At 34.5% G+C, this 25,016-nt stretch overlaps 2 protein-coding genes across 3 annotated transcripts in view; one reads left to right on the forward strand and one right to left on the reverse strand.

Moving 5' to 3' along the window:
* Nucleotides 1–25,016, forward strand: part of LOC111046309 (battenin) — a 59,869-nt gene that overhangs the window by 10,042 nt on the left and 24,811 nt on the right. Inside the window, exons 1-2 of one of the 2 annotated variants that reach the window (XM_022331830.2) lie at nt 5,863–5,984; nt 18,374–18,831. In XM_022331830.2, coding sequence (XP_022187522.2) covers nt 5,978–5,984; nt 18,374–18,831 — 465 coding nt within the window. In that variant the 5' untranslated portion in view covers nt 5,863–5,977. Of the gene's footprint in view, nt 1–5,862; nt 5,985–18,373; nt 18,832–25,016 lie in introns of those variants that run through there. The other variant, XM_022331831.2, reaches the window with a different exon arrangement.
* On the reverse strand, nt 22,780–23,668 carry LOC120354882. Its single transcript, XM_039442889.1, has 2 exons — nt 23,459–23,668; nt 22,780–23,166 (listed from the first exon to the last, which is right to left on the reverse strand). Exons 1-2 carry the CDS (start codon nt 23,596–23,598, stop codon nt 22,908–22,910), a joined length of 399 nt encoding a protein of 132 aa, XP_039298823.1. The 5' UTR covers nt 23,599–23,668; the 3' UTR covers nt 22,780–22,907.

The raw sequence follows: 25,016 nt of genomic DNA on the forward strand, positions 1-25,016 counted from the left end.
TCTAGTTCATTCAATTTTAATTGAGATCTAAACTCTTTTTTGAAATGCCCTTCGAAAAGCATCGACGAAACTTGGCTTAAAAATTGGTTTACAAATTTTCGGTCTGTGTGGTTTTCCCTTTTCAAGTCATTTCATTTCATTTATTTATCGTCATATTACATCAATTTTTGAGTAACACTCATTTGACTGGTGACATGTCAATACTAGAACAAAATTATATTTAAAAGACTTAGTTCTAACTTCTTGAAAGTAAAATAAATAAATACACTCTATGATGTATCTCATCAAATTCACATGGAAATGAAAGTCACAAAAAGTTAAGTTAACTTTATCAATATTATTGATAAAATATTATGCAGAATTAAATAAATATTTTAAACGTTCATCTATATAACATCCAATGAGGAAGATATTTATTATTTTCTCCTCTAAACATTCAATATTGGATCCTTAAAATTATGTATAAGTGAACTTAGTTTAAACAAGAGTATTAATATATTTGGAAAGTATTGATGAATGATTATTTGAAAAGAAAAACGGGTGAATCGATTAGATAGTCTAATGATTTTAAAGATGGAATACATTGATTTAAGGCTGTTGGGTACACTTTTTTTCTTATTTAAATTGGATAATCATTTTCAATATAACTGTTAAGATCATTCATTATAAGAGTGAGAAAAAGTGGCAACTGAAATTTTTAACTTCAATCTATTCAATATAAAATTCCCTTCGATAGTTTGCCACATAATATTTTGATGTGTAAGTCCCATTTTAAATATTGCTTTGAACTGTTATACCAAGAAACTTTGCATTGTCAGGTTGTAATCTCAGTAAATTCATCAAGTCTATTCTCTTACTTCGGAAATACGTCATCAACCAACCACTCAGATACCGAGCTGTTTGTTCATCTGTTGATGAAGATCTATACATAATTGTAATCTCAGGGAGGCGCTATTTTTAAGCGAGTTATGGGTTGTTGAAAGTGCTAACTCAGTTTTCTTTCCAGATCATAAACGGTTTCGAATTTTCCATTAGAGTTTTTTTAAATACATTCAGTATAATATCATTGGTTTTGTTCTAATCGCATTTTTTCGCGATCAATGCCAAAATAAACAAGTTATCGAATTTACAAAAATGTTACTTTTTTATGAACGATATGGGGAATAAAATGTTTTAGTTTGGAATGATACTTTTTTTCGAATTTTTAAGAGAAGTTATGTTAATATAGTCGAAACCGTTTATGATCTGGAAAGAAAACGAAATCTGGAAAGTTAGCACTTCAACAACCCATAACTCGCTTATTAGACCACTTAGAAATTTCAGTTGCCACTTTTTCTCACTCTTATAATGATCTTAACAATTATATTGAAAATGATTATCCAATTTAAATAAAAAAAAGTTTACGAACAGCCTTAATAGATGAATCGATTATACTCATCACATTTTTTGATAGACGAAATAAATAGATAAATTGGAGAAATAGATAACCGTTATTGCATAATAAGCTTCTTTGGATCAGAATTTATCAATAAAAGATTAGTTACATCCCACATGATAATGCAATTGCTTAAAATTATCTCAAGGTTTAATTATTCAAATGTCACTAAATTAATATCTTATCATTCATAATGTAGGCTAAAATAAATGCATTTCACTGATGAAAGATTTTGTCAATAATTACGAGGGTAGGCTGATAAGTAATGCATACATGCTTGTAAAACATAAACCAAATAACTGTAAGAAGCGTGGCTGGTTGCATGTGCAAGTACTATTTATCCTCTATACGGCTGTGTAGTTTGAAGGTGTTGTGTTCTCATCCCGTTTGGTTTGATTAGTGGAAGAATGGCGTAATGTTTATTTATTTAATTATTCAGAATTACACAACTTACAGAAAAGTACCTCAGGCTTACGCCCAAAACGGTTCCAATTCTAATTTATACAACAGTCATAATGTAGCTAGGTTATGTGTCACTTCAACATTCTTCAATTACACAGTCAATTCACAATTCAAAACAAACAATAAATTGAAAAATTACTTCTAAATTAAATTAAATCAATTACAAATATTCAGAATATTAATGTTCTGGTGTTATGTAAACAGGAATTCGGGAATTAATCAACGCGCTGTTATAGAATTTTTAACTGCTGAGAATGTGAATCCTATGCCCCGTTTCACCAACCTTGGTCAAGGCATTTGAACATGGATAAAGTCTATCAGCTGGTCAAATCAGAAATAATTCGTTCCACCAACACCAGTTACGTTTAACCACGGACAAACCAATGGTTAATTTTGACTGCCGCCGAACGGGCGATCAAATTATTTGAACACGGTCAAAAGACTGGCTCGATCAATTTTCTTGCTTGTTTGTAGGTTACCATATGTTTTTGACGCAATGAAAAATTTCAAAGTTTTTAGTGCGATTGAATTTAGTTGTAGTAAGTTATTTATTAGGTTTGTTCTCGGAATCTTTCAATTATTAGTAAATTATTATAGTATAGAAAATGAAGGAAGATTTTGAAAAAGATTTGCTTTACTCTTCTATTACACAGTAGGCCTATGCTATTCAATCCTTACATCAACCAATGTATCTCATTAGAATTGGAATGTTCTTTTGTTCATAAAAAATTGTCAAAAATGATGGTGATTTGTAAATTCTTTGTATGATATTATTTAATTCATATTTGAAATATTATTATAAATTAATGTAGATGTGTGATTATACAAAACGTCTGTGCCAGGGGGGTATATAAGAAATGGCCCAGGGGGCCTGCCCCGAAATAATGAATATGAAGAAAAATTAGTACAGTAATTACAAAAAAAGTACAGTAATATGAATTTTTGACGGCCTGACAGTAAAGTAAAAAGAGCATTCAGCGCAAATTTCCCTCTGAATATGATCAGCGAAACTGATATTGAATATCATGGGGTGTTACTATATACACTATATTACAGAATTAAATTAGGGTTTTCGTTAAATAATTATTAATTCATTAGCATTTGAAAAATTGCAATATCTCAGTAATTCTATCCATAAAAATCAGATGTAGCCAATAGCAAGCCAGCAAACATGTTGGCCAACTTCAGAAAAGTACAGCTACAAGAGTTGACCATGTTCAAATTTGATCGACGGAGTTTTGATCAATCCCGAGGTTGGTGGAATAGTTGTATGTTTGAACGAGTGATCAAATTTTGACTATGGTCTAATTGACCATGGCTAGGCTATATTTGATCGAAGTTGGTGAAACCGGGCACTAGTGAGAATTATCATCGTTGTGACTTCAGAGAAGTTATGTTTTTTTGAAGGTGATGATGTCCTTATAAACTCCAGGATTTAGCATGGATAAGGGGAATATTTGTTTCTTTTTTTTTGGTCTGGTTGATGCCCACATCTGCTCTAGACTTGTGCTTTGGTAATGATACGGATGATAATTGAAGATGAATTGAAGATTAGTATACATTAGCTAGGAATATTGGGTTATAAGTTGAAAATCAGGTGACATATTATCATAGGGTACTGATAGTGTAACTTACTCATGTAATATATTTGTATTTTGTACTAGCTGGCCCGGCAAACTTCGTACCGCCAAATAGTTAATGCATCTCATTACAAACTTTAGCTGGATGCACACCTGAGGAGGCGCGATGCGGCATTTTGCATCCAGGTGCTTCTTGCTTATATTGGTTTGAATGGAAGAACTCACACACACTGAATCGGGCATGGTGTGGTACGGTGTGATAAGGCAATCTCCATAAGATCAACACTTTGTATCACCAAGCCGCGCCTCGTCAGGTGTGCTTAGCCTTAGCTTAATCTGAGGCACTATATTTTTATGAAAATTATCCAACAATCAGTATTTACATCTATATTTCAATATGGACCTCCTATGTGCATAGTTAATTGTACAGCAGTTTGTATTTTTAGATATAGTTGAATGCAGCTTGCTGGGAAATTGAATGGTATATACCTCCTTGCTGCTGATTTTCCCGTGCATATTCTAAATTTACAACATTTCGAGTTCTACGACCCAAGTTTGGACGTCGTTCGCACCGCGGCATTATTATTAGAATTAAAGTTTTGTGAATTAGTAGAAAGAAAATAGAAAAACATATCTACCGACGGCTGTTGGATGACGCAATGATTATAACAGCTGATTTTTATTTCTGTGTGTTGCCAGCTCACAAATCTTCTTCCATAAGGGTTACATGTAAACTTTGAAGGACCGTAGGAAAGAGTCCTGAAGTCGGATTAAAAATTTTATAGGCCATAAACCTGGTCCTGAACATAACGAACACAACTAAAAAAAAATATCAAATTTGGTGCACACTTAAAAAAGTTATTGAATGTCAAAATTTGAGGCTCGAATTTTATTTATATAGATAATGTATTATGTTGTATATATTTGACTCTTGTATTGTATCTGAAGACCTCAGATATGGCATCAATAAAGTTTCTATTCTATTCTAATGAGTGAACCCACAGCTCTAGGTGAGTTCCGAACCACCGGGAAGGGATTTTTCAAATCATGAATCAGAGGAGTTGGCTCAAGTGGTCACCCTTCCAACGGGGGTAGTAGGCGCATGACTCTTAACTTATCTAAGCGATAGCTTATCAGCGCGACCACTGAGTCAAACTGTTTCCCAAATTATATCAATTATTATTACAAACTAGCAAGTAACCCGTGCTCCGCAAGGGTCTATTTTAAAACTTGACAAACTGAAAACTTGATGTAATGAAATCCTGAAGAATTGAAAAAAGGCCTATAACCATCCTCAATTAATTAAGAATCTATATTCAAAATTTCAAGTTAATCAGTCCAGTAGTTCAGACGTGATGATGCATCAAACATAATTTTCTTATCCCATACATGTAAGCTTATTAGCCAGTTCTTTACTTTATTATAGTACTAGCCGTCAGGCTCGCTTCGCTCGCCATATCCGTCTAGCCAGGGGTCTCCGCCCCCTGGACCCCCGACTGGATCGTAAAGAATTGGGATCAGCGGGCTCGCTTCGCTCGCCTACATTTTTCATTTGAGCATGCTTCATTCCATCAGAAAGTCAAAGTACTGAGAAAAGGCAGAAAAGCTGAGAAAAACGTTGGAAAACGCTGATTTTGGGCGTATCTTTGATGAAATATACAAGTCACCTCATCACAAAATTTTTTAGACCCTAGCTAAACCTCTGTACCAAATTTGAACATTTTCTGTCTATTACTTGATGAAATAACTGAGAAAACGCTAATTTTGGGTATCTTTGGCGTTATTTCAAATTCCTTCTAACACAACATTATTACACCCTAGCTGAGCTTCTGTACTAAATTTGAACAATTTCTGTTCATTTGTTCTCGATAAAGCTGAGAAAGCGCAAAAAAAACGCTGGAAAAACGCAGATTTTGGGCGTATCTTTGGCGTTATTTCAAATTCCTTCTAACATAACATTATTACACCCCAGCTGAGCTTCTGTACTAAATTTGAACAATTTCTGGTCATTTGTACTCGATAAAGCTGAGAAAACGCTGGAAAAACGCAGATTTTGGGCGTATCTTTGGAAATTTTTTCCAAATCCGTTCTTAGTGCGCCTCTAAAGGGCCAACTGAACATACCTACCAAATTTGAACGTTTTTGTCCGGTAGATTTTTAGTTCTGCGAGTCAGTGAGTCAGTCAGTGAGCGAGTGCCATTTCCCTTTTATATAATAGATGGATAATTTATGAGAGATGAGTGGACCTACAGTAATAAGAGGGCTTCGAATCTCAAGGAAGCGATTCATAGATCCCTGTTAAAGTGGTAAAGTTTGTCAGCTGGTGGCAAGTATGAAATTCGGCTAGTTGTGCGCTTGCGCAGTGATTTAAAACTGAATTGAAGAACGCGCTGCTCAAGTAGAAGTAGTCGAAATTCCAGTGATCAGTGCGAAGACGTGCCTGCCACAAGTGAAACTCAACTTTCCATTCTTGTCCCAGTACGATTTAGCAGTAGCAGTTATGAACGGTGAGATTGACTGCTTTTTATCTATCTGTCAATATTACTGACGACTTTCCAATACAAAAACCTAATGATAAAATTCTAGTGATAACTTAATTGCTGACTCAAACCTATAAAGAGATTTTCACGCTTATTTTCTACTGTTAGCTTCCAAACGCGAACTTGTTGATTTCATACTCTTTTTCCTTATAATCTTAGTTTTATTTGGAAAAAAAACAAGTTGCAAAAAAGACTATCTTCAGCCTTGACTTCTTATGGCGAATTTATCAACATCCTGATAACTTGAGTGCTGTATATTCTTAATTCAGATAAAATACTAACTCCGTTCTTTTCATATTATAAGACACGCTAATATGAAACATTAATGTTACCATATCAAATCAAAGTAAAGCCAAATCTTTCCTTTTTGAAATTTTCCAAAGTTTCTGCCGTTTTTCCAATGAAATTATTTTTATTTAGAGGAATTTCTATTTTTTAGATGACAGAAATATACTAACAATATTATAGAACAAAATATACCAAATACTAAAATATTATTCAAAAACATTTCAGGATGAGAAATGTATCTAAAAACATGATAAAATATTATGCTACAAGAATATTATTCAAAAACATTTTAGGATGAGAATTGTATCTAAAACATGATGAAATATTATGCTACAAGAATATTATTCAAAAACATTTTAGGATGAGAAATGTATCTAAAAAGATGATAAAATATTATGCTACAAAAATATTATTAAAATCATTTTAGGATGAGAATTGTATCTAAAAAAAAACGTGTGTGGTAGTTTTGTTGGTCCAAATCAGAGCCCTGTTGTATGATAAAATAAAAGAAAATAGTTTAATACTTTCCTATTTATTTATTTTTATTTATTATTATTTCATCTACTGACCTCCTATAAAAGGGGTATTTGGACTTGTCAATGTCGTAAGTCAATAAAATACTGAACATAAATACATAAATGATAAGTCAATACATTTTTTTTCTGTCCAAACCCCATCTCGACGCTCGTAGTTTAGAACATAAATAGGTACATGAAAAGTCAATACATTTTTTTCTATTCTCTCTAAACCCCATCTCGACGCTCGTAGTACTCTCTGAACTCTTCACTTGAGTACGCGCATATGGACAGCAGCTCCTTCTTTAATTGATCTCTGAATTTAGTACCAGTCATTTGTTTTATGAGCTGGCAATAAATTATACAACCGAGTACCAGAACTCCTAACACCTCGCTCATACATGGTTGTCTGGTGTGTGTCGTCTCTTAGGTTGTTCCTATATCTTGTTGGGTATTGATGGAATGTTCCGCCTGTATTAAATTCATGTAGATTTTTCTTAATGAAGCAGATTGTTTCGAAAATATATAGGCTTGGGAATGGGAGAATTTGATGTTTTTGAAAAGGGGGCGACAACTTGTTCGAATTGATTCTCCCATCATCACTCTCAATGCCCACTTCTGCATTCTGAACACCTCAACTACGCAACTTGAATTTCCCCCCAAAAAATGCCGCAAAAATATTCTAATAACCGGTTGACTACTGGTGGTATTGCTTTGTATTTTATCATGCAGCAAGGCGTAGACAGGATGAGTGATCGCTTTGTATTACAATTGGACGGGTGACCGCTTTTTGGCCAGAATCAACATTCAGTTACACACATATCGATTTATGTTCGTACGATTTTTGTCGTCCTTAAAAGTTTTATTCTATTAGATTAAATAGATGATGTTTTTCAAGTTCCGTTTAATCTGATAGAATTTTTAAGGTCGGCAAAAAATCGTACAAACAAAAATTGATGTGTGTGTAGCTAGCCTTAGTCATATAGCTCTCTTGATCCTTGATCAAAAAGCAATACTTTTGATCAACAATATTGGATTTGAAATCATTTTTCGGTATTTCGAGTTCATCCAATGATAATTCAATCGGTTTCCTTGCCTTTTCCACTTGAAGAATTCTCCCCATCACTCCATCACCCACACATAAATCTGATGCTGATTTTAGTCGTAGTAGAAAAGAAAAAACGCTAGGAACAAATAATGAAAAACTGTTCAATTACTCTACTTATTCACATTAAACTGTAAACTGTTCCAGAGAAATGTGTACCGAACCAGTTAATGAATGAAATTATTCCACTTCACTTAGGCTCAACTCACACTTACGCGACTCAGGTCGAGAGCATGTGTTTTCAAATGGTGACAGTCGCGGAGACTAGAATCGACTGGTCTAAGTGTCACCATTTGGGAAACACATGCTCTCGACTAGAGTCGAGTCTCTTCTCGACCTGAGTCGCGGAAGTGTGAGTTGAGCCTTACTGATACTATACTGAATTGTTCCAATTCAGTTACATTTATTTTTGAAGTGAAAATTCACAAATTATTATATCTAAAGATTTTTTAAAATTATTCATTCATTAACTTTCATAATTATACATTTAAACTTTGCAGCTTCAATAAAATAAGATTCGAACAATATTAGTTCACAGTTTAATGTAAATATAAATCATAGAGGAACTGCTGTTTTGGTACATATCTATATTCTTCATTCAAGAAATAATTTTGTACACAAAATATTTATTAAAATAATATCCCGGTGGACTTCAAAGTTGGGCGGCAGGTACAGAACATAGCCTTATGATAAATACTTTCATACACTCATATATTTTTTTCAATCATTTTTACTAGTAGTTCTGTGAACAGTAAACCTCACGCAGTATTCTCATCCACAAGTACCAGATGTCAACTGTTTTAAATGTTAACAAACTCATTTGAATTTGTATTTCATATGATATAATTCATCCAGTTCCGTGATGATCTTTCCATCTGATGAAATTTAATTTTTTTGAATCAAAAATATTATAATTTCTCCAGCATTATTTAGTTCATTTGTTTATTTTTATTCACATATTAAATTAGTTTTTTCGAATGTGAGAATATTGATACTGATGGGCACGCATAACAATACCATGACTGCAAAACAAAATATTGAAACCAAAGACCTTAAAGCTGCGATTAGACCAAATTTATTCAAAAAATGTTAATAACTCAATCCTTTTAGATTATATTAGATTGAACATAACTTACCATACACATGTTGAACATATGTGTTTGTCAACTTCCGTTCAATCTAATAGAATCTATAAGGATTAAGTTATAACCATTTTGTTAATAACTTTGGTGTAAACCCAGCTTGAAGATGCATACCTCTTTAATGTCTTTGATTGAAACTATAGACCTTATACAAATACAGTAATAGACTGGCTTCTCCACACATCTGTGTAATCACTTGTCAGCTGATTTATGATGAATAATTCTATAGTCTGATTTTTACTCTAATATTGGCGTATGAAGGAGGCTCCTTTTTCCTTTTATATTATCCTTGAAATGCAAAATTTCCAAAAACCTTGTATATACGTCGACGCGCAATTTAAAAAGGAACATACCTGTCAAATTTTATGAAAATCTATTACCGCGTTTCGCCGTAAATGCGCAACATATAAATATATAAACATTTAAACATTAAAAGAAATGCCAAATCGTCGACTTGAATCTTGGACCTCACTTTGTTCGGTTAATTAAACATTTTATTCATCAATACAATTATTACAATGATCTATAATAAATAACTAAACCAGAATTGCTCTACCAGTACTTATGGAAATGATTCATTCAATAACTTTAGATAAATCATACGTTTTTCATTTTTCATTGGGAGTCCACATCGTACAGTGTTAAATACAGTTTCTGAATGAGAAACACCAAATTTGATCATTCGATAATCTCATTCAAGTAGTTTGTAAATTTGATTCTGAAACCTGAGTGCTTTCACTCTTACTTCAGACGCTACTTCAAATCGCTTATGATTGTAAAGTCTTGCAAATTGGAGCATATTTCAACAGTTTTTCAATACTTCCAGTATATTGAAAGGTGCTTGAAAGTTGAAAGGGAAATTTCTAAATGGGAATTTGTATTGGAAAGTTGAGAATTTTCTAATCAAAATTACAAGTAATATTCATGAAATAAAGAAATGGATTTTTTAGAACTAAATTCATAAACGAAATTTCTTGTCAGATACAAGATGTACAATCTAAAGTACAGGTGATATCATGAAATAAAGAAATAGATTTTTTTAGAAAACTAAATTCATAAACGATATTTCTTGTCAGATACAAGATGTTTGCTCTCGGATGATTTTCGCAGAAAACAAAAACTTCGATTTAAATCATTTTTGAAATTTCAAGATGAAAAATCTAAGAGCTTTTATGTTTAAACAGTAATTCTCTGTAGACATTATGAAGCCTAATGAGCCGCAGGCGAAAAATAACTGATTTTTTCCTTCGATTGTTACTTTCATTTGCTTGAAGATTGAAAAATAATTTAATAAATTGGTACTTCTCAACTGGTGAAGCATATATGACTCTATTTCTCATCATACTCACAGTTTCATTGAATGTAGAAATCTTCGATTGGTCAACAAATGAATTTACTTTGTTTGAATTGTACTGAACGGACGTTTGAATCGTTTTTCAGTACGTTTTAGATTTTTAGATTGGTCAACAAATGAATTTACTTTGTTTAAATTGTACTGAACTGACGTTGATTACATTAATAATAAAAAAAGTCTATTGAAAAAAAGTACAGTGATGAAATATTATTAACTGGTAGAAGGTTACACCAGTATAAATTGAACTCGAATGAACTGTATAGTTCGAGGCTGAATCAATCTGAAAACTGCATTTCATAGCATGCATGCCAAATTAAGTCGCAGACATTGCTCTTCTAGAGCATCACCTTCCAATATATCCAGTCGGTAGAATATTAATTGACATAAATCGGTTTAATTGTTATCAGAGTTTGTTATTTCAATTCAATTCAATTTATTTATCCTTTTTACAACATAGTTATTGTACAAAGTAGTTATGAAATAAATAACTTAAAACTAAAACAAAATAGCAGGTTAACAAAAACACGGAAGGTCCCTGCAAAGGCAAAGCCTGTGCGCAGGGGCCGAGTGTTACAAGAAACTACAGAACCAAAGTGAAAGCGTAAAACAAAAATATAAATTATAAGTATGAAATTTGTATAATAAAAAATCTCGAGAATACAGACAATTAACAAGAAATAATGAACTTATTTAAGAGAAAAAAAGAGTTGAAAGGTGAAAAGTTACAAGAAATCGAACAAATCAGTAGAGTTATGCGATGTGATCCATTGACTTATTTCGTTAGAAAGATTTCTGGTCAAATTGTTAGAGATAAAATGATCAGGTATTACGTTAACAAGTTTATGGACAATGTAATTGAACTGCCTTCTACAAATGGATAAAACTGTATGATGAGATTCGAAAGTGATGGATGAGGGACGAAGATTGTACGGTGATAAACGGAGATTGAAAAGATTACTATGCTTATTCATGTAGATTATCAAGTTTTTCGTGTGAAGCTGCCTGACAGTCAGCACATTCAGTTCCCTGAAAAGATTGTCACTAGGGAAACGTCTGGGCTTTCCAAGAATTGCCTTTAATAAGGTCTTCTGAATAACAATTATCTTATTCAAGTGATTCATGTAGGCAGCGCCCCAATCGATAATCCCATATTGAAGAAAAGACTGGATGTAAGCAAAATAATCCAATCTAGAAACGGCTATGTTACTCAATTTACTGATAGTGTAGAATTTGTTGATGCAGTGTTTATCAAACCTAAAGGACGTGAGAAAATTGAAAATTAATAAACATTAAACGTTTTTAAACATTAAAAACGTTGGAACAGGATATCTGTTCAAAACAGCTGTATCCTGGGTTTGGATAACAATTGGCTAAAACAATTGAAAAATTGAGTTTTGATTACTTTAAATTTTAACGTTCCAACTCATTTGCTGCAGATTCATGTATCATTTATACATGTCCGTACATCAAGTATTTGGGACAATCATAACAATTTTTTGATCTGCTTCATTTTGAAACTATTTGCTAACAATCACTTTCGAAATCAAGTCATCTAAACATAGTTATTGTACAAAGTAGTTATGAAATAAATAACTTAAAACTAAAACAAAATAGCAGGTTAACAAAAACACGGAAGGTCCCTGCAAAGGCAAAGCCTGTGCGCAGGGGCCGAGTGTTACAAGAAACTACAGAACCAAAGTGAAAGCGTAAAACAAAAATATAAATTATAAGTATGAAATTTGTATAATAAAAAATCTCGAGAATACAGACAATTAACAAGAAATAATGAACTTATTTAAGAGAAAAAAAAGAGTTGAAAGGTGAAAAGTTACAAGAAATCGAACAAATCAGTAGAGTTATGCGATGTGATCCATTGACTTATTTCGTTAGAAAGATTTCTGGTCAAATTGTTAGAGATAAAATGATCAGGTATTACGTTAACAAGTTTATGGACAATGTAATTGAACTGCCTTCTACAAATGGATAAAACTGTATGATGAGATTCGAAAGTGATGGATGAGGGACGAAGATTGTACGGTGATAAACGGAGATTGAAAAGATTACTATGCTTATTCATGTAGATTATCAAGTTTTTCGTGTGAAGCTGCCTGACAGTCAGCACATTCAGTTCCCTGAAAAGATTGTCACTAGGGAAACGTCTGGGCTTTCCAAGAATTGCCTTTAATAAGGTCTTCTGAATAACAATTATCTTATTCAAGTGATTCATGTAGGCAGCGCCCCAATCGATAATCCCATATTGAAGAAAAGACTGGATGTAAGCAAAATAATCCAATCTAGAAACGGCTATGTTACTCAATTTACTGATAGTGTAGAATTTGTTGATGCAGTGTTTATCAAACCTAAAGGACGTGAGAAAATTGAAAATTAATAAACATTAAACGTTTTTAAACATTAAAAACGTTGGAACAGGATATCTGTTCAAAACAGCTGTATCCTGGGTTTGGATAACAATTGGCTAAAACAATTGAAAAATTGAGTTTTGATTACTTTAAATTTTAACGTTCCAACTCATTTGCTGCAGATTCATGTATCATTTATACATGTCCGTACATCAAGTATTTGGGACAATCATAACAATTTTTTGATCTGCTTCATTTTGAAACTATTTGCTAACAATCACTTTCGAAATCAAGTCATCTAAACATATTTATTGATACACAAATTATCTAATTATTAGAAGAGAAATGAACAGACCTTCTGTTCAAAACTGTTTCCTGGGTTTGGATAACAATTGGCCAAAAAGATTGAAAAATTTAGTTTTGATTATTTTAAACATTAAAAACGTTGGAACGTTTTTAATGTTTAAAGCCTGGTCCAGAGGCTCAAGTTTAGCTTCAGTATTTTGCTCAAGCAAAAGTCGGAGCATGTAAGTCGTTGCGTCTGGACGGTAAAACGGATCGGTCGGTCTTCAAGCTTAAGTCGTCAAACTTAAAATGTATCGACCGGCAATCTTTTTCCATGAAACCGTCCGTCTTTTGCCTATCAACCAAAACCTAAATCGCGTAAAAATGGAGATAGAGAAATTGTGATTTAAGATTCGGATTCAGCGTCCTCAAATTAATAAAATGCCTCGCGAGTACTTGAAAATAAGCAAATTTTTTATCGATTGTATATAACGCCATTTAACCCTTTTTTCTTTATTGATTCTCATGATAATCAAGACCATTACTTTTGAAATGTAAACTTATTTATTGATACACAAATTATCTAATTATTAGAAGAGAAATGAACAGACTCTCTCTTCAAAACTGTTTCCTGGGTTTGGATAACAATTGGTCAAAAAGATTGAAGAATTGAGTTTTGAATTCAAAAATGAAAACAAACTCAAATTGAACTCTAATTGAGTTTTGAATTTTGATATAACATAGAATTCAAGAAATGTTTTATTCATCATAGTTGAAATTCAAAGGAAGCAAATCACCAGAGAAAAACAGTATAGAACTTGAATCATTATGATTTATTGAGAACCTTAATGCATTTCATTTTTAATTGCCCTTTGTTCATTTCCATTCTCCCAGAAGATTTTGTGATGAAAGCGTTAGCAATAAAAGTTTCCAATAATTGCTAATGTGTGATATATGCGAATATTGCTGATTTCTATCCAGTTATTCATAAGCTTCAACCTGATGAAAGTAATGTTTTCAAAATCTGTATAACTTCATAACTTACTCCATTAGCCAAACCATATTCATTTTGTTTTATTGCTTTTGTGTGCATTTATGATTGACTTCGAATTTGAGAACATTTATGAAATACTATTAATAGAATGACTTTTTTATTTGATGATGTGGCGAAGTTTGGACAGTAATGTCCACTCTGTTTTCTTTATCGATTGATACAATAAGTACATCATCAAAATTATGAGAAAAAATAAGGGAGAGAAAAAATAGAAAGAGAAAAAATCTCTCCCTCATCAAAAGGGAGAGAAAAAAATAAGGTAACCTTGTGCTATTCCTCTCCCAAATTTAGATAAAGGTTACACATACTCTACCACTTAACAAGATTTTAATTAGAACAAGATCTACGATCTAGTTACAATCTTCTTGCGACTTGCCTTCAGTAATGGTTTCAAGATCATCAGATCTATCGATCTACGATTTCAAGATCTCAGATACTCCAACATACTATTTCTTCATGCAAAATCAATGAAGAGTGTATTGGTTGAAGCTGATGTATTTGAAAAACACATGACTTTTATCAGGTTAAGGACCGTTTGCACAGTCAAAGCTTAAACTGAATGTAATCAGCTGGTGGCTTAAACTCAAAATGTAACACATTATAACAAACGAGACTTGATACGGATTTAATCCAGTTTAAAATGAAATTTAGTTTAAACTGTTAATGTGCAAACGGTCAATATTTTAAATCACTTGGTTTAGTGAGGTCCACGTATAATGGCAGTATTTGATCAACATTCGTGTTGCTATCCTTGTCTATCATTCAACAAAACAGATAGCGCTATCTTGCTGATTTTTCGAATGATGGACAAGGATGTAGAATCACATATTAGCAAAACTTAGACAATAACCTCATCAGTTGAGTGGCTCGTTTGAGTAAGTGATAACGTGCCGGTCTAATAATCAAGAGAACCCGAGTTCGAATCTCGACCGGGGCAAAAGTTTTTGACCACAACACAATCACATAGACGGCCACCCCGTCTTTCGGAGGAGACGATAAGCCGTCGGTCCCGTCTACCTAAAAAGTAGTCGTCATCTCTCATGATCATCCCTCTCACTCATTACCCACGCACCAGCCTAAGAACTTATGTGGACATCACCCTCAGTATTATTAGTTTATTGTAAATATTGCGGACTATCATTGTCTTGAATCATTTGCTTTCATATTCCTCTGTCACCTTCTTTATAGATTTGTGAAGTTTGCAAGAAACAACGTTGGAAATGTTTTACCAAAACAGAAATCTGGGAAGTGAGGCCCTACTATAGTAGAATCACATAACTTATCAGCAAAACTTGGTTAGTCAATAACCTCATCAGTTTTTTGTAAATATTGCAGACTATCATTGTCTTGAATCATTTGCTTTGATATTCCTCTGTTACCTTTTTTATTAATTTGTGAAGTTTGCAAGAAACAACTTTGGAAATGTTTTACCAAGACAAAAATCTGGGAAGTGAGGCCCTACTATAGTAGAATCACATAACTTATCAGCAAAACTTGGTTAGTCAATAACCTCATCAGTTTTTTGTAAATATTGCAGACTATCATTGCTTTGAATGATTTGCTTTGATATTCCTCTGTTACCTTTTTTATAAATTTGTGAAGTTTGCAAGAAACAACTTTGGAAATGTTTTACCAAGACAGAAATCTGGGAAGTGAGGCCCTACTATAGTAGAATCACATAACTTATTAGCAAAACTTGGTTAGTCAATAACCTCATCAGTTTATTGTAAATATTGCAGACTATCATTGTCTTGAATGATATGCTTTGATATCCCTCTGTTACATTTTTTATTAATTCGTGAAGTTTGCAGAAAGGCAAGAAACAACTTTAGAACTGTCTTACCAAGACAGAAATCTGGGAAGTGATGCCCCACTATTTATAGTAGAATGATATATTAGCAAAACTTGGTTAGTCAATAACCTCATCAGTTTATTGTAAATATTGCAGACTATCATTGTCTTGAATCATTTGCTTTGATATTCCTCTGTTACATTCTTTATAAATTTGTGAAGTTTGAAGGAAGGCAAGAAACAACTTTGAAAATGTCTTACCAAGACAGAAATCTAGGAAGTGAGGCCTCAGTCAATGGCGGCGCTTCCATAAGGGCCAAGTGGGCCAGGCCCACCCAAATGAAACAGTAAAATACATTTTAAAATGCTTCAGGTTATGTGGCTAATTATTATTGAATAAAATACAATATTAATTAATTTTGAACTGTCAACTGGTAAAAAATCTCGTTGAAATACCATGCAAATGCATCCATGGCCATCGTAGAATACGTACGAGTTCAACGATGGCCACAAATCATTACGTAGCACATTGAAGGGCCCCAGAATTCAGGCCCTTCTAGCTCTCATAAGAACGTATTGGCAAGACAACGCAAGCCAACGGCGCTAGACTGGCTGGGAGCAATGCATTGATATACGGAGCTGTATCAGTATGAGCTGGCCCATTGCACGTTGATTCACACTATTCTCGTTCAGACTGCTGAGCGCTAGTATAGCTTTGTTTACATGCCAGCCATCATGTGAAATGTGAATAATTGCATCCGAATTTCCAACAGGTTGTTTTATAAAATAATAAATTAATACTTTTAGCTACTGTTGTGCTAATATTTACATTGATTAATTAGAGTAGCAATAATCCTATTGCAGTGATTGCCGATTGTGAATTTAAAGGTGTGAAGTGTTGTATGTGAAGTGCTGTATGGTGATCATGATTTAAATGAGGTTAGGTCTACTTTGACAAGTCTTTTGTTTAGTTGCATATTATGTTGTTTTAATTTAGCTTATAGAATAATAAAGTTCAGTTTAGTTTTTTAGAAAACTTTAGAAAACTAGCGGTTTTTGTGGAGCTAAGACAAAGGTGAGGAGTCCAGCTGGAACCAGTGAGGAGTTTAATGTGGAGGTTGGAGTGCATCAGGGTTCAGCCCTGAGCCCACTCCTCTTCAGTCTTGTGATGAACTACCTCACCAAAGAAACGCAAAATCCACCTCCATGGGACATACTATATGCAGATGACATTGTCCTCATCAGGAAAACGTCAAGAGAGCTGCAACAAGCACTTGACCTGTGGCGTGAGAAACTGGAGGGGGCTGGCCTTCGAATCAGTAGAGAAAAGACAGTCTACATGCATTGCAACTTTGGTAGAAATAATGACCAGGCTCACATACACCTTCAAGGTACTCCACTGCCAGTAGTTCAGAATTTCAAATATCTAGGCTCGATTATCAGCAATGATGGCAGTATAGATGCAGATGTTTTGAGTCGGATAAATACTGGGCGGATGAAATGGAGAGAGCTGACTGGTGTACTCTGTGACAAAAGAATGCCTGTGCACATTAAGGGAAAGGTATATAAAGCTGCAGTGCGGCCAGCAATGCTGTATGGAGCCGAGTGCTGGCCGCTCAAAAAACAGCAGGAAGATAAACTCCATGTGGCAGAAATGAGAATGTTGAGATGGGCGGGGGGAGTTAGTAGGCTGGACCACATCAAAAACATTCATGTCCGGGGCAGTCTCAAAATGACACCAATTTCTGAAAAAATAATTGAGGGGAGACTGCGCTGGTACGGTCATGTTAACAGACGCCCGCCCGCCTAACCACATGACGAGAAAAGTGCTCGAGATGGAGCCGCAGCCAAGGGGCAGAGGCAGACCCCACCTCACGTGGATTTCTCTAGTCCATAAGAATATGGAGAAATTGGACCTGGTAAATGAGACGACCCAAGATCGCAGGATCTGGCGACTGCGTTTTAGGAGAGCCGACCCCAAATAATGGGAAGAGGGCAAGGAAGAAGAAGAATAAGAAGAAGAAGAAGAGTTTAGTTTTTTAGAAGAATGGGCTGTGAAGGTGGTCTTGCTAACTAACAATGACAACAAGGGAACTAATTGAATTCACTCCATCAAAAAACATCAAACTCATTTTCTTGCCTCCAAATAGAATAATAAAGTTTAGTCTAGTTTACTTTAAACTAAAGTTTAGTTTATAGACTACCTGCGTAACAACTTGTAAAGTTGAATATCCTTTATAAAGCACCCCCCTTCCCAGCCACACCCCCAACAATTCCGACCACTGGCCCACCCAACTGCTCAGGTCAAGCGCCGCCATTGGGCCTCACTATAGTAGAATCACATATTAGCAAAATTTGGTTAGTCATTAGTTCATTGTAAACATTGCAGATTATCATTGTTTTGAATGATTTGTTTCGCTATTCTTCTGTTCTCAACTTTTTTCCATTTGTGCTGTTTGCAGGAAAGCAAGATACCATTTTGGAAATGTCGTACCAGGACAGAAATCTGGGAAACGAGGGCACCCAATCCAAGGAAATCCTGATCGAGCCGGGTGGAACACGTGATGACCGCGACTCCGGCGGCAGCCAAAGGGACGACGGAGAAACTACCGACATTAACACCGACAACGAAACTGAATTCACGGATGACATTGACGCAGATAACACTGATACAGACAACATTGAGCCAGAAATGGTTTCTGATCTGTCCAGTCCTCAGGATACACCCCCTGCACCAGTGCCTCAACCTAGTCCGCCCAGGTCCTCAACGAGCTCCATCTTGCGGTGCTGTGGGCTGTTCGATAGACCCACCTGGCCGTCCCTCATTGCTTTCTGGATCCTGGGTCTGTGTAACAACTTCGGCTATGTTGTTATGTTGAGCGCTGCACATGACATCATCAAGGAACATTCTCAAGCCGATGTGAGTACCTTTTATATTTTCCAACTACTTTTTCGCCACACTGCACAGAAAGCAGCTGTTTTCCAGTCCCTACGTAGATCTGAAAGACATTGTTTGCAGACAACTCTCGTCTGACGTCAGAACAGGTTTCTTTCCGGCTAAGGCCGCTAATAGTCTACATTTGCAAAAAACTTTTTTGAAAATGTGTTTGGACAACTGTGCCATATGGTGCATTGTGTTCAGGAGGGTGAGATCGGAAATTTTCACCCCACTTTGAGTACCCTATGTCGTCTGGTTCTTGAGATATAAGACATCAAAGTTTCCCCCCCTCCCTCATAAAACATTCTTATTCAATTTATTATTCTTATATAGCTGATGCCAAAAGTTTTAGGTTACTTGAGTTTAGAATTTCGAAATAATAGCGTGAAAAAATGTTATCTCTATAATAATCTTCAGTATAATCTTATAATATCAGCTTTCTTATAATCGTCTACACTCTCATCTTCTTAAATGCCTATTTCCTATTTTGTGATGGCTATCTTTATATCAGATAATATATTTTGTATTTATTCTTTTGTAGGAATAATGGTGATATATATCATGGTTGAATCTAAAAAGAGTTTTATAGTTCTCAACTATTGGTTGTGATCGTATCTGGTATAGTTTCCTCTTCCTCATACGAATTAGTTGAGCCATTTTACTATGAGCAAAAGGTGAAAAGCTGCTCTAGACTAGACTCACCTTTTTTGAAGCATTTGCTTCAAAAGTTGAGCAAATGCTCTACTTTATTCATACAATTTTGAGTATAAGCTTTTACTTTTGAGCAAATGCTCAAACTATTTTTTGATGAGCATGAGCAAAAGGTTTTGCTCACGTTTATTCATAGAAAATAAAGCAAATGCTCCATATATTTTAGAAGTATAAGCAAATGCTCAACTTTATTCATATGGCCCAAAGTGTTTAAAGCTGCAGTGCGTCCAGCAATGATATATGGTGCAGAGTGCTGGACTCTGAAAAAGCAACAAGCAGAGACACTTCATACTGCTGAGATGGGCCGGAGGAGTAAGTAGACTGGACCACATTAACCTTCCGGCAGTCGCGCTGTTGTAAAAAGTACAACAGTGTCAGTTTTTTTGCTGCACAAAACTATTGAATGGGGTGGTGTCAGTGAATGAGTCACCTATGCATTCCAAAACTTTTTCTCCATCACCCCTCTGAGTTGCAGTAATTCTACGTGAAAATTGCAACAAAAAATGTTCACACAATTTTGATGCTTTTCAAGACAAAATTTCCTACAAAATTTTATCGTTTCATGATTCAATTTTACTTTTTCACGATTAAGATCAAATATTTTGTTAGTTCGTTATATTTCTTCATAGCGTACAATCGATTTGACAATGGTGCGGAGGTGAAAAGTGATAGAACTATCTGCTTTGTTCAATGACAGACAAGGGTAGCAAACCAATGTTAATCAGGTGCTGGCTTTATAACATCAATCTAATTATATGTAGTCTAATTTGATTACACATTAATTTACAACAGTGAGAAAAATTATAGGAAAGAAAGGCGATCTAAGTTGAATCATGTCGTTCTTGAAGTGAATAGCATATTACTGGTTCTAAATCAAAATTTATCTTTTCTATTTATTTATTTACAAAGGCAACTTTCTACAAGTATTTTAAGCCTAGGTGATGATGAGGGGATGAATAATAATACAAACCAATAATAATACAAGGTTTTTAACCTTACAGTTGTGTTACAAACGTTTTTATCTTAAGCTGCGTACACATATTCACGCTTCCAACCCGCACCGAGCACGCTCCTCCCTCGTGCCGCCCTCGTACCGCCCTCGTACCACCATCGAACCACAGTCGCTCCTCCCACGCACCCATCATGAACGTTACGGAAGATGTTAGATCTTCTCGCGTTCCCCGGTCGAACCACTGTTGCTCCCCGGTCGATCATCAATCGCTCTGCTGGAGTGACGTTCGGTTGCGGAGCAGAGCGACAGTCTGTACGCACCTTAATATTCATGAATGGACCAATGGAGAGAAGAGATATGGGTAAATATGAAATAATGAAATTTAGGTGTGGTTATGAAATGTTTGACTTACTGTTAAAATGCAGAATGAACGTTTCACTTTCTTGTTTATACCAATGATGTATTTTGCAACTTATAAATTACTAACTCACTTTATGAAGCTATTATTACTCATGATACATTTATTAAAATATATCTTTTTTCAGAGAATTTATAATAAATATCGTATTTGGATGTCCCATATATTTTTTCATACTAATAAGTTTGTAACAATATGCAGAAATAAACAATTGCGGAGACCGTAAAAGAATTGTTGATTATGTATGGAGGCTCAATCATAACTGTCAAGTTTAGAGAATGATCCGAATTGCAACTACTTGGATCAGTCAAGTTGAAACTTTTCACAGGTCCCATTGTTTTTTGTTTACAATAGAAGTTTTCTTTTTGTCGCATCTTAGACTACTAGCAAGGACGAGGCTACCTCAGCAAGCCTGTCGACAATAATTGACCATCAGAAGTGAATAATTATTCCATTTATGTAGTCTGCTTTCACAACCAGCCAGCTTGAGTGATTGTTCTCATTTATATGTTTAGTACTGTTTAGGTGCGTACAGATATACGCGCCGCGAACATGAGCAATTCACTTTTAATCAGCTCATGCCAAGCTTTTTATATCTGTATCTTACCGTTTCTGTAAAAATACAGATATAGTCCAGTCAAGGAAAGGTTATAGAAGGAAAAGTTGGGAAGACAATTTTTGACCCCGCAGTTCTGTTTAGGGTAGTAAGGAGGTAAACATATCAAAAGTCCCCACCCCTACCCACTATGCTAAGAGTGTGGGGGTGGTTCAAAGGTACCATTTTTTGGCTTCTCGCATATAACTCGAAAACCATGTATCTTACGGACATAACTGTTGTATACAATATTGAAGCTTACATAATTTCCTACAATATTTATTACACAACTTTTTTTTATTTCTCTTCTAGTTTTCAAGATATGTGCTCTTGAAGGTGTAACATTTTTGAAAAAAAACGTTTGCCACCAATCTTTTTCTATTTCTGCTTTTATAACTTTTTGAAAATTGACGGGAAAAAAATCAATGCTGATTATGAGCTTATAGAGCATTAAATTCTCTCCAATTTTATGTATAATTTCACACTTTTACGAATTTCCCTACTTCTTTTGCAGCAGCTTTAGTATTGAGTGTGGAATCTCCATTTTTGCAACAATAGACCAATTGACAATGGAATTTGTAGGGAATGTTTTAAACAAAATTTTTGACTTTGCAGCTTTGTTGAGACTAGTTAGGAGGAGAACATATCAAAATTCCCCATTCCCAACTCATGTGCTAAGGGGATGAGGGTGGTTTAAAAGTTGCATTACACAGCGTTTTGCTCCTACGCTCATATCTTGAGAAAAATGCATTTAACCGACATAACTAACTATTCAAAAATGAAGCTTGTTAATTTCTCTACACTTTTTGTTCAGTGGAACTTTGTGATATCTCCAACAGTTCCCGAGATATTCGCCCTTGAAGGTGTGTAATTGTTGAAATAACAGGTTTTTATACAATTTTTTGCTCTTTCAGGGCTTATAACTCTCCAACAATGCATCGTAAAAACTTATGTTTATCGTAGGTTTGTAGAGCATTGAATTCTCTTTGCAATTATTTATTATTTCACTATTCCAAGTTTTCCTTTCATTGTTATAGCAGCTTCAATGTAGGGGGTGAAATTTTCATTGCTGCAACAAGTGTCAACTCAGCTTTTCCACTACTTCCACAGAGGGGATAAAGATTACTAACTAGTTCAAATTAAGCTGCAAAGTCAGCTCACTCTATTTCTATTTGTGTGAAATTGACAAAGACAGAGACTTATTCTTTTTTTTAGTTATCAAAATTGAGTGACTGTTACTTACTTACTTTACTTACTTTAGTTGGCTCTACAGTCCTGGGTGGACCTTGGCCTCCTCAACACAATGCCTCCAATCGTCTCTTCTCTGTGATCTATGCCGCCAGTTGTTGGATACGCCCAGCACACGCAGATCACCTATCACATCATTTATCCATCTCGTTCTCGGTCTTCCTCTCTTTCTCGTCCCCATCATTCAGTCTAAGTTGTGTCCTTTCCATATTCATTCTCACCACATGTCCAAGCCATTCCATCCTTCTTGCCTTAATAAATCGTACAATATTTCCTTCCCCTATAGCCTCATCGATTTGGCTGTTATGTCTGGTTCTCCAAACCCCTCCATCACATAGTGGTCCCCAGATCCTTCGATACATCTTTCTCTCGAATGACTTCAGTGCTCTTTCATCCCTATTTGGTAAAGAGTTAGTGGGGAGGATATTTTTAATATTCTTTCCAAAGAATGGACATTGATATGTCCAAAGCTACGCCAATTTATGTAGATGCATAACAATATAATTATCTATAGTTATTATATTACAAATTACTTTTTCATATCATATACAGTTCAATAATTATTTTCTTAGTCTATATTATGTAAATTCATCTATAATTTTGCTGTATTGTAAGCTATTGTATATAAGTGTATAAGCCAGTATATATTGTAATCTACATAAATAAAGTACTCAATCAATCCCTGCTCAGCAATGTCCATGTCTCTGCTCCATATGTCACAACCGGTCGGACTAACGTCTTGTACATTTTCACTTTAGTTGCTCTTGATACTATTCTACTCTTAAAAATCCTTTGATTTGCAAAATAGGCTCGATTGCCCATCATAATTCTGCTAGAAATTTCTTGGCTAGTCTTATTGTCGGCTGTCAGTGTAACTCTAAGATACTTGAGTGACTGTCTCGTTCATATTATAATGTACAATAACAATAGGGTAGAACTTCAACCATAGCTGTTTAGCTACTGAAGCTCTTTTCTTTTTTTTCCATCATGATACTGTTTCTATATAACATCTATACTGTTTCTATTGGGTGGAAAAATGACCTGAGTCAAGAAATCAAGTTTTGTGTAAATTGAGTTTGAAATATTTAGTACACATCTTCATTATTTCATCAGATTGCAATATTCTTGCAAGTATTTGAACTTTATTGATCTTTTTATACTATTTTCAATGCTATTATTCATAATTAGCCAGTAATCCAAGGCTAACTGATATTAATTGATATAAGGTGTGTTGTCTCAGGTCGTTTTTCCATAACCCTGGTTGTTACATGTTCAGAGGTTCAATAAAATGATGAAAACCCCGTATCAAGAGTAGTGATAATGATAATATATTGCTCATGATATTGGATAATTAATAAGTAGGTAATAAAGATCTGAAAAATGTCATTTGGAAGTGAACAATTGAAGATGATATTTTCTTCTTGAACACGTTTCTTCCCATAATCAAGACTCTGGAATTTGAATGGTACTGTTCTGATTTTCGGGAAATTCATACACCCCTATGTTTTCAGCATCGGATTCTTCTTCAGGAGCGTCTTCTTCATTATTTCCATCATCTAGAGGATAATTGGTTCCCTTGGATGTATTAATGATCTTCTTATACCATTCATTTGGTAGAGAGTTAGTTGGGAGGATATTTTTAATATTCTTTCCGAAGAATGGACATTGATATGTCCAAAGCTCCGCCAATTTATGTAGATGCATTACAATATAATCTTGTATAGTTATTCCAATTTGCTTTTTTCATATCATATACAGTTCAATAATTATTTTCTTGTCTATATTATGTAAATTCATCTATAATTTTGCTGTATTGTAAGCTATTGTATATACGTGTATAAGCCAGTATATACTGTAATCTACATAAATAAAGTACTCAATCAATCAGCTTCTTCTTTTGTAAGAAAACAAAATAAGGATTTCACTGGCTGCTGGCTCACAGGTTGTCAGCTGAATAATTTCAGGTTTGCCACACAAACAAAAAATTTTCACAACTCAATCATTTTTCAAGATACAACAACATTTTATGTACCAATCTGTTCAGAATTTAATGGCGGATAGAATGAAGCGTGTTGCGGAAAAACGACACGAGTGGCCTCGGGTCGTTTTTCTACCCAGCTCCTCAATGTACAATAACAATAGGGTAGAACTTCAACCACAGCTGTTAAGCTACTGAAGCTCTTTTATTTTTTTCATCATGATACTGTTTCTATATAATAATTGCATTGTAAAAATATTTGTAA

Source organism: Nilaparvata lugens, chromosome X, assembly GCF_014356525.2.
Source record: "Nilaparvata lugens isolate BPH chromosome X, ASM1435652v1, whole genome shotgun sequence".
Lineage (NCBI taxonomy): Eukaryota > Metazoa > Arthropoda > Insecta > Hemiptera > Delphacidae > Nilaparvata > Nilaparvata lugens.

Bases quoted from the DNA above. Each gene is read 5' to 3' on its own strand.
- LOC120354882 (XM_039442889.1), bottom strand. From the start codon at position 23,598: ATGATGGGCAATCGAGCCTATTTTGCAAATCAAAGGATTTTTAAGAGT. The intron at 23,167-23,458 runs CAGGGATTGATT...ACCAAATAGGGA, and splicing joins GAGACATGGACATTGCTGAG to TGAAAGAGCACTGAAGTCAT.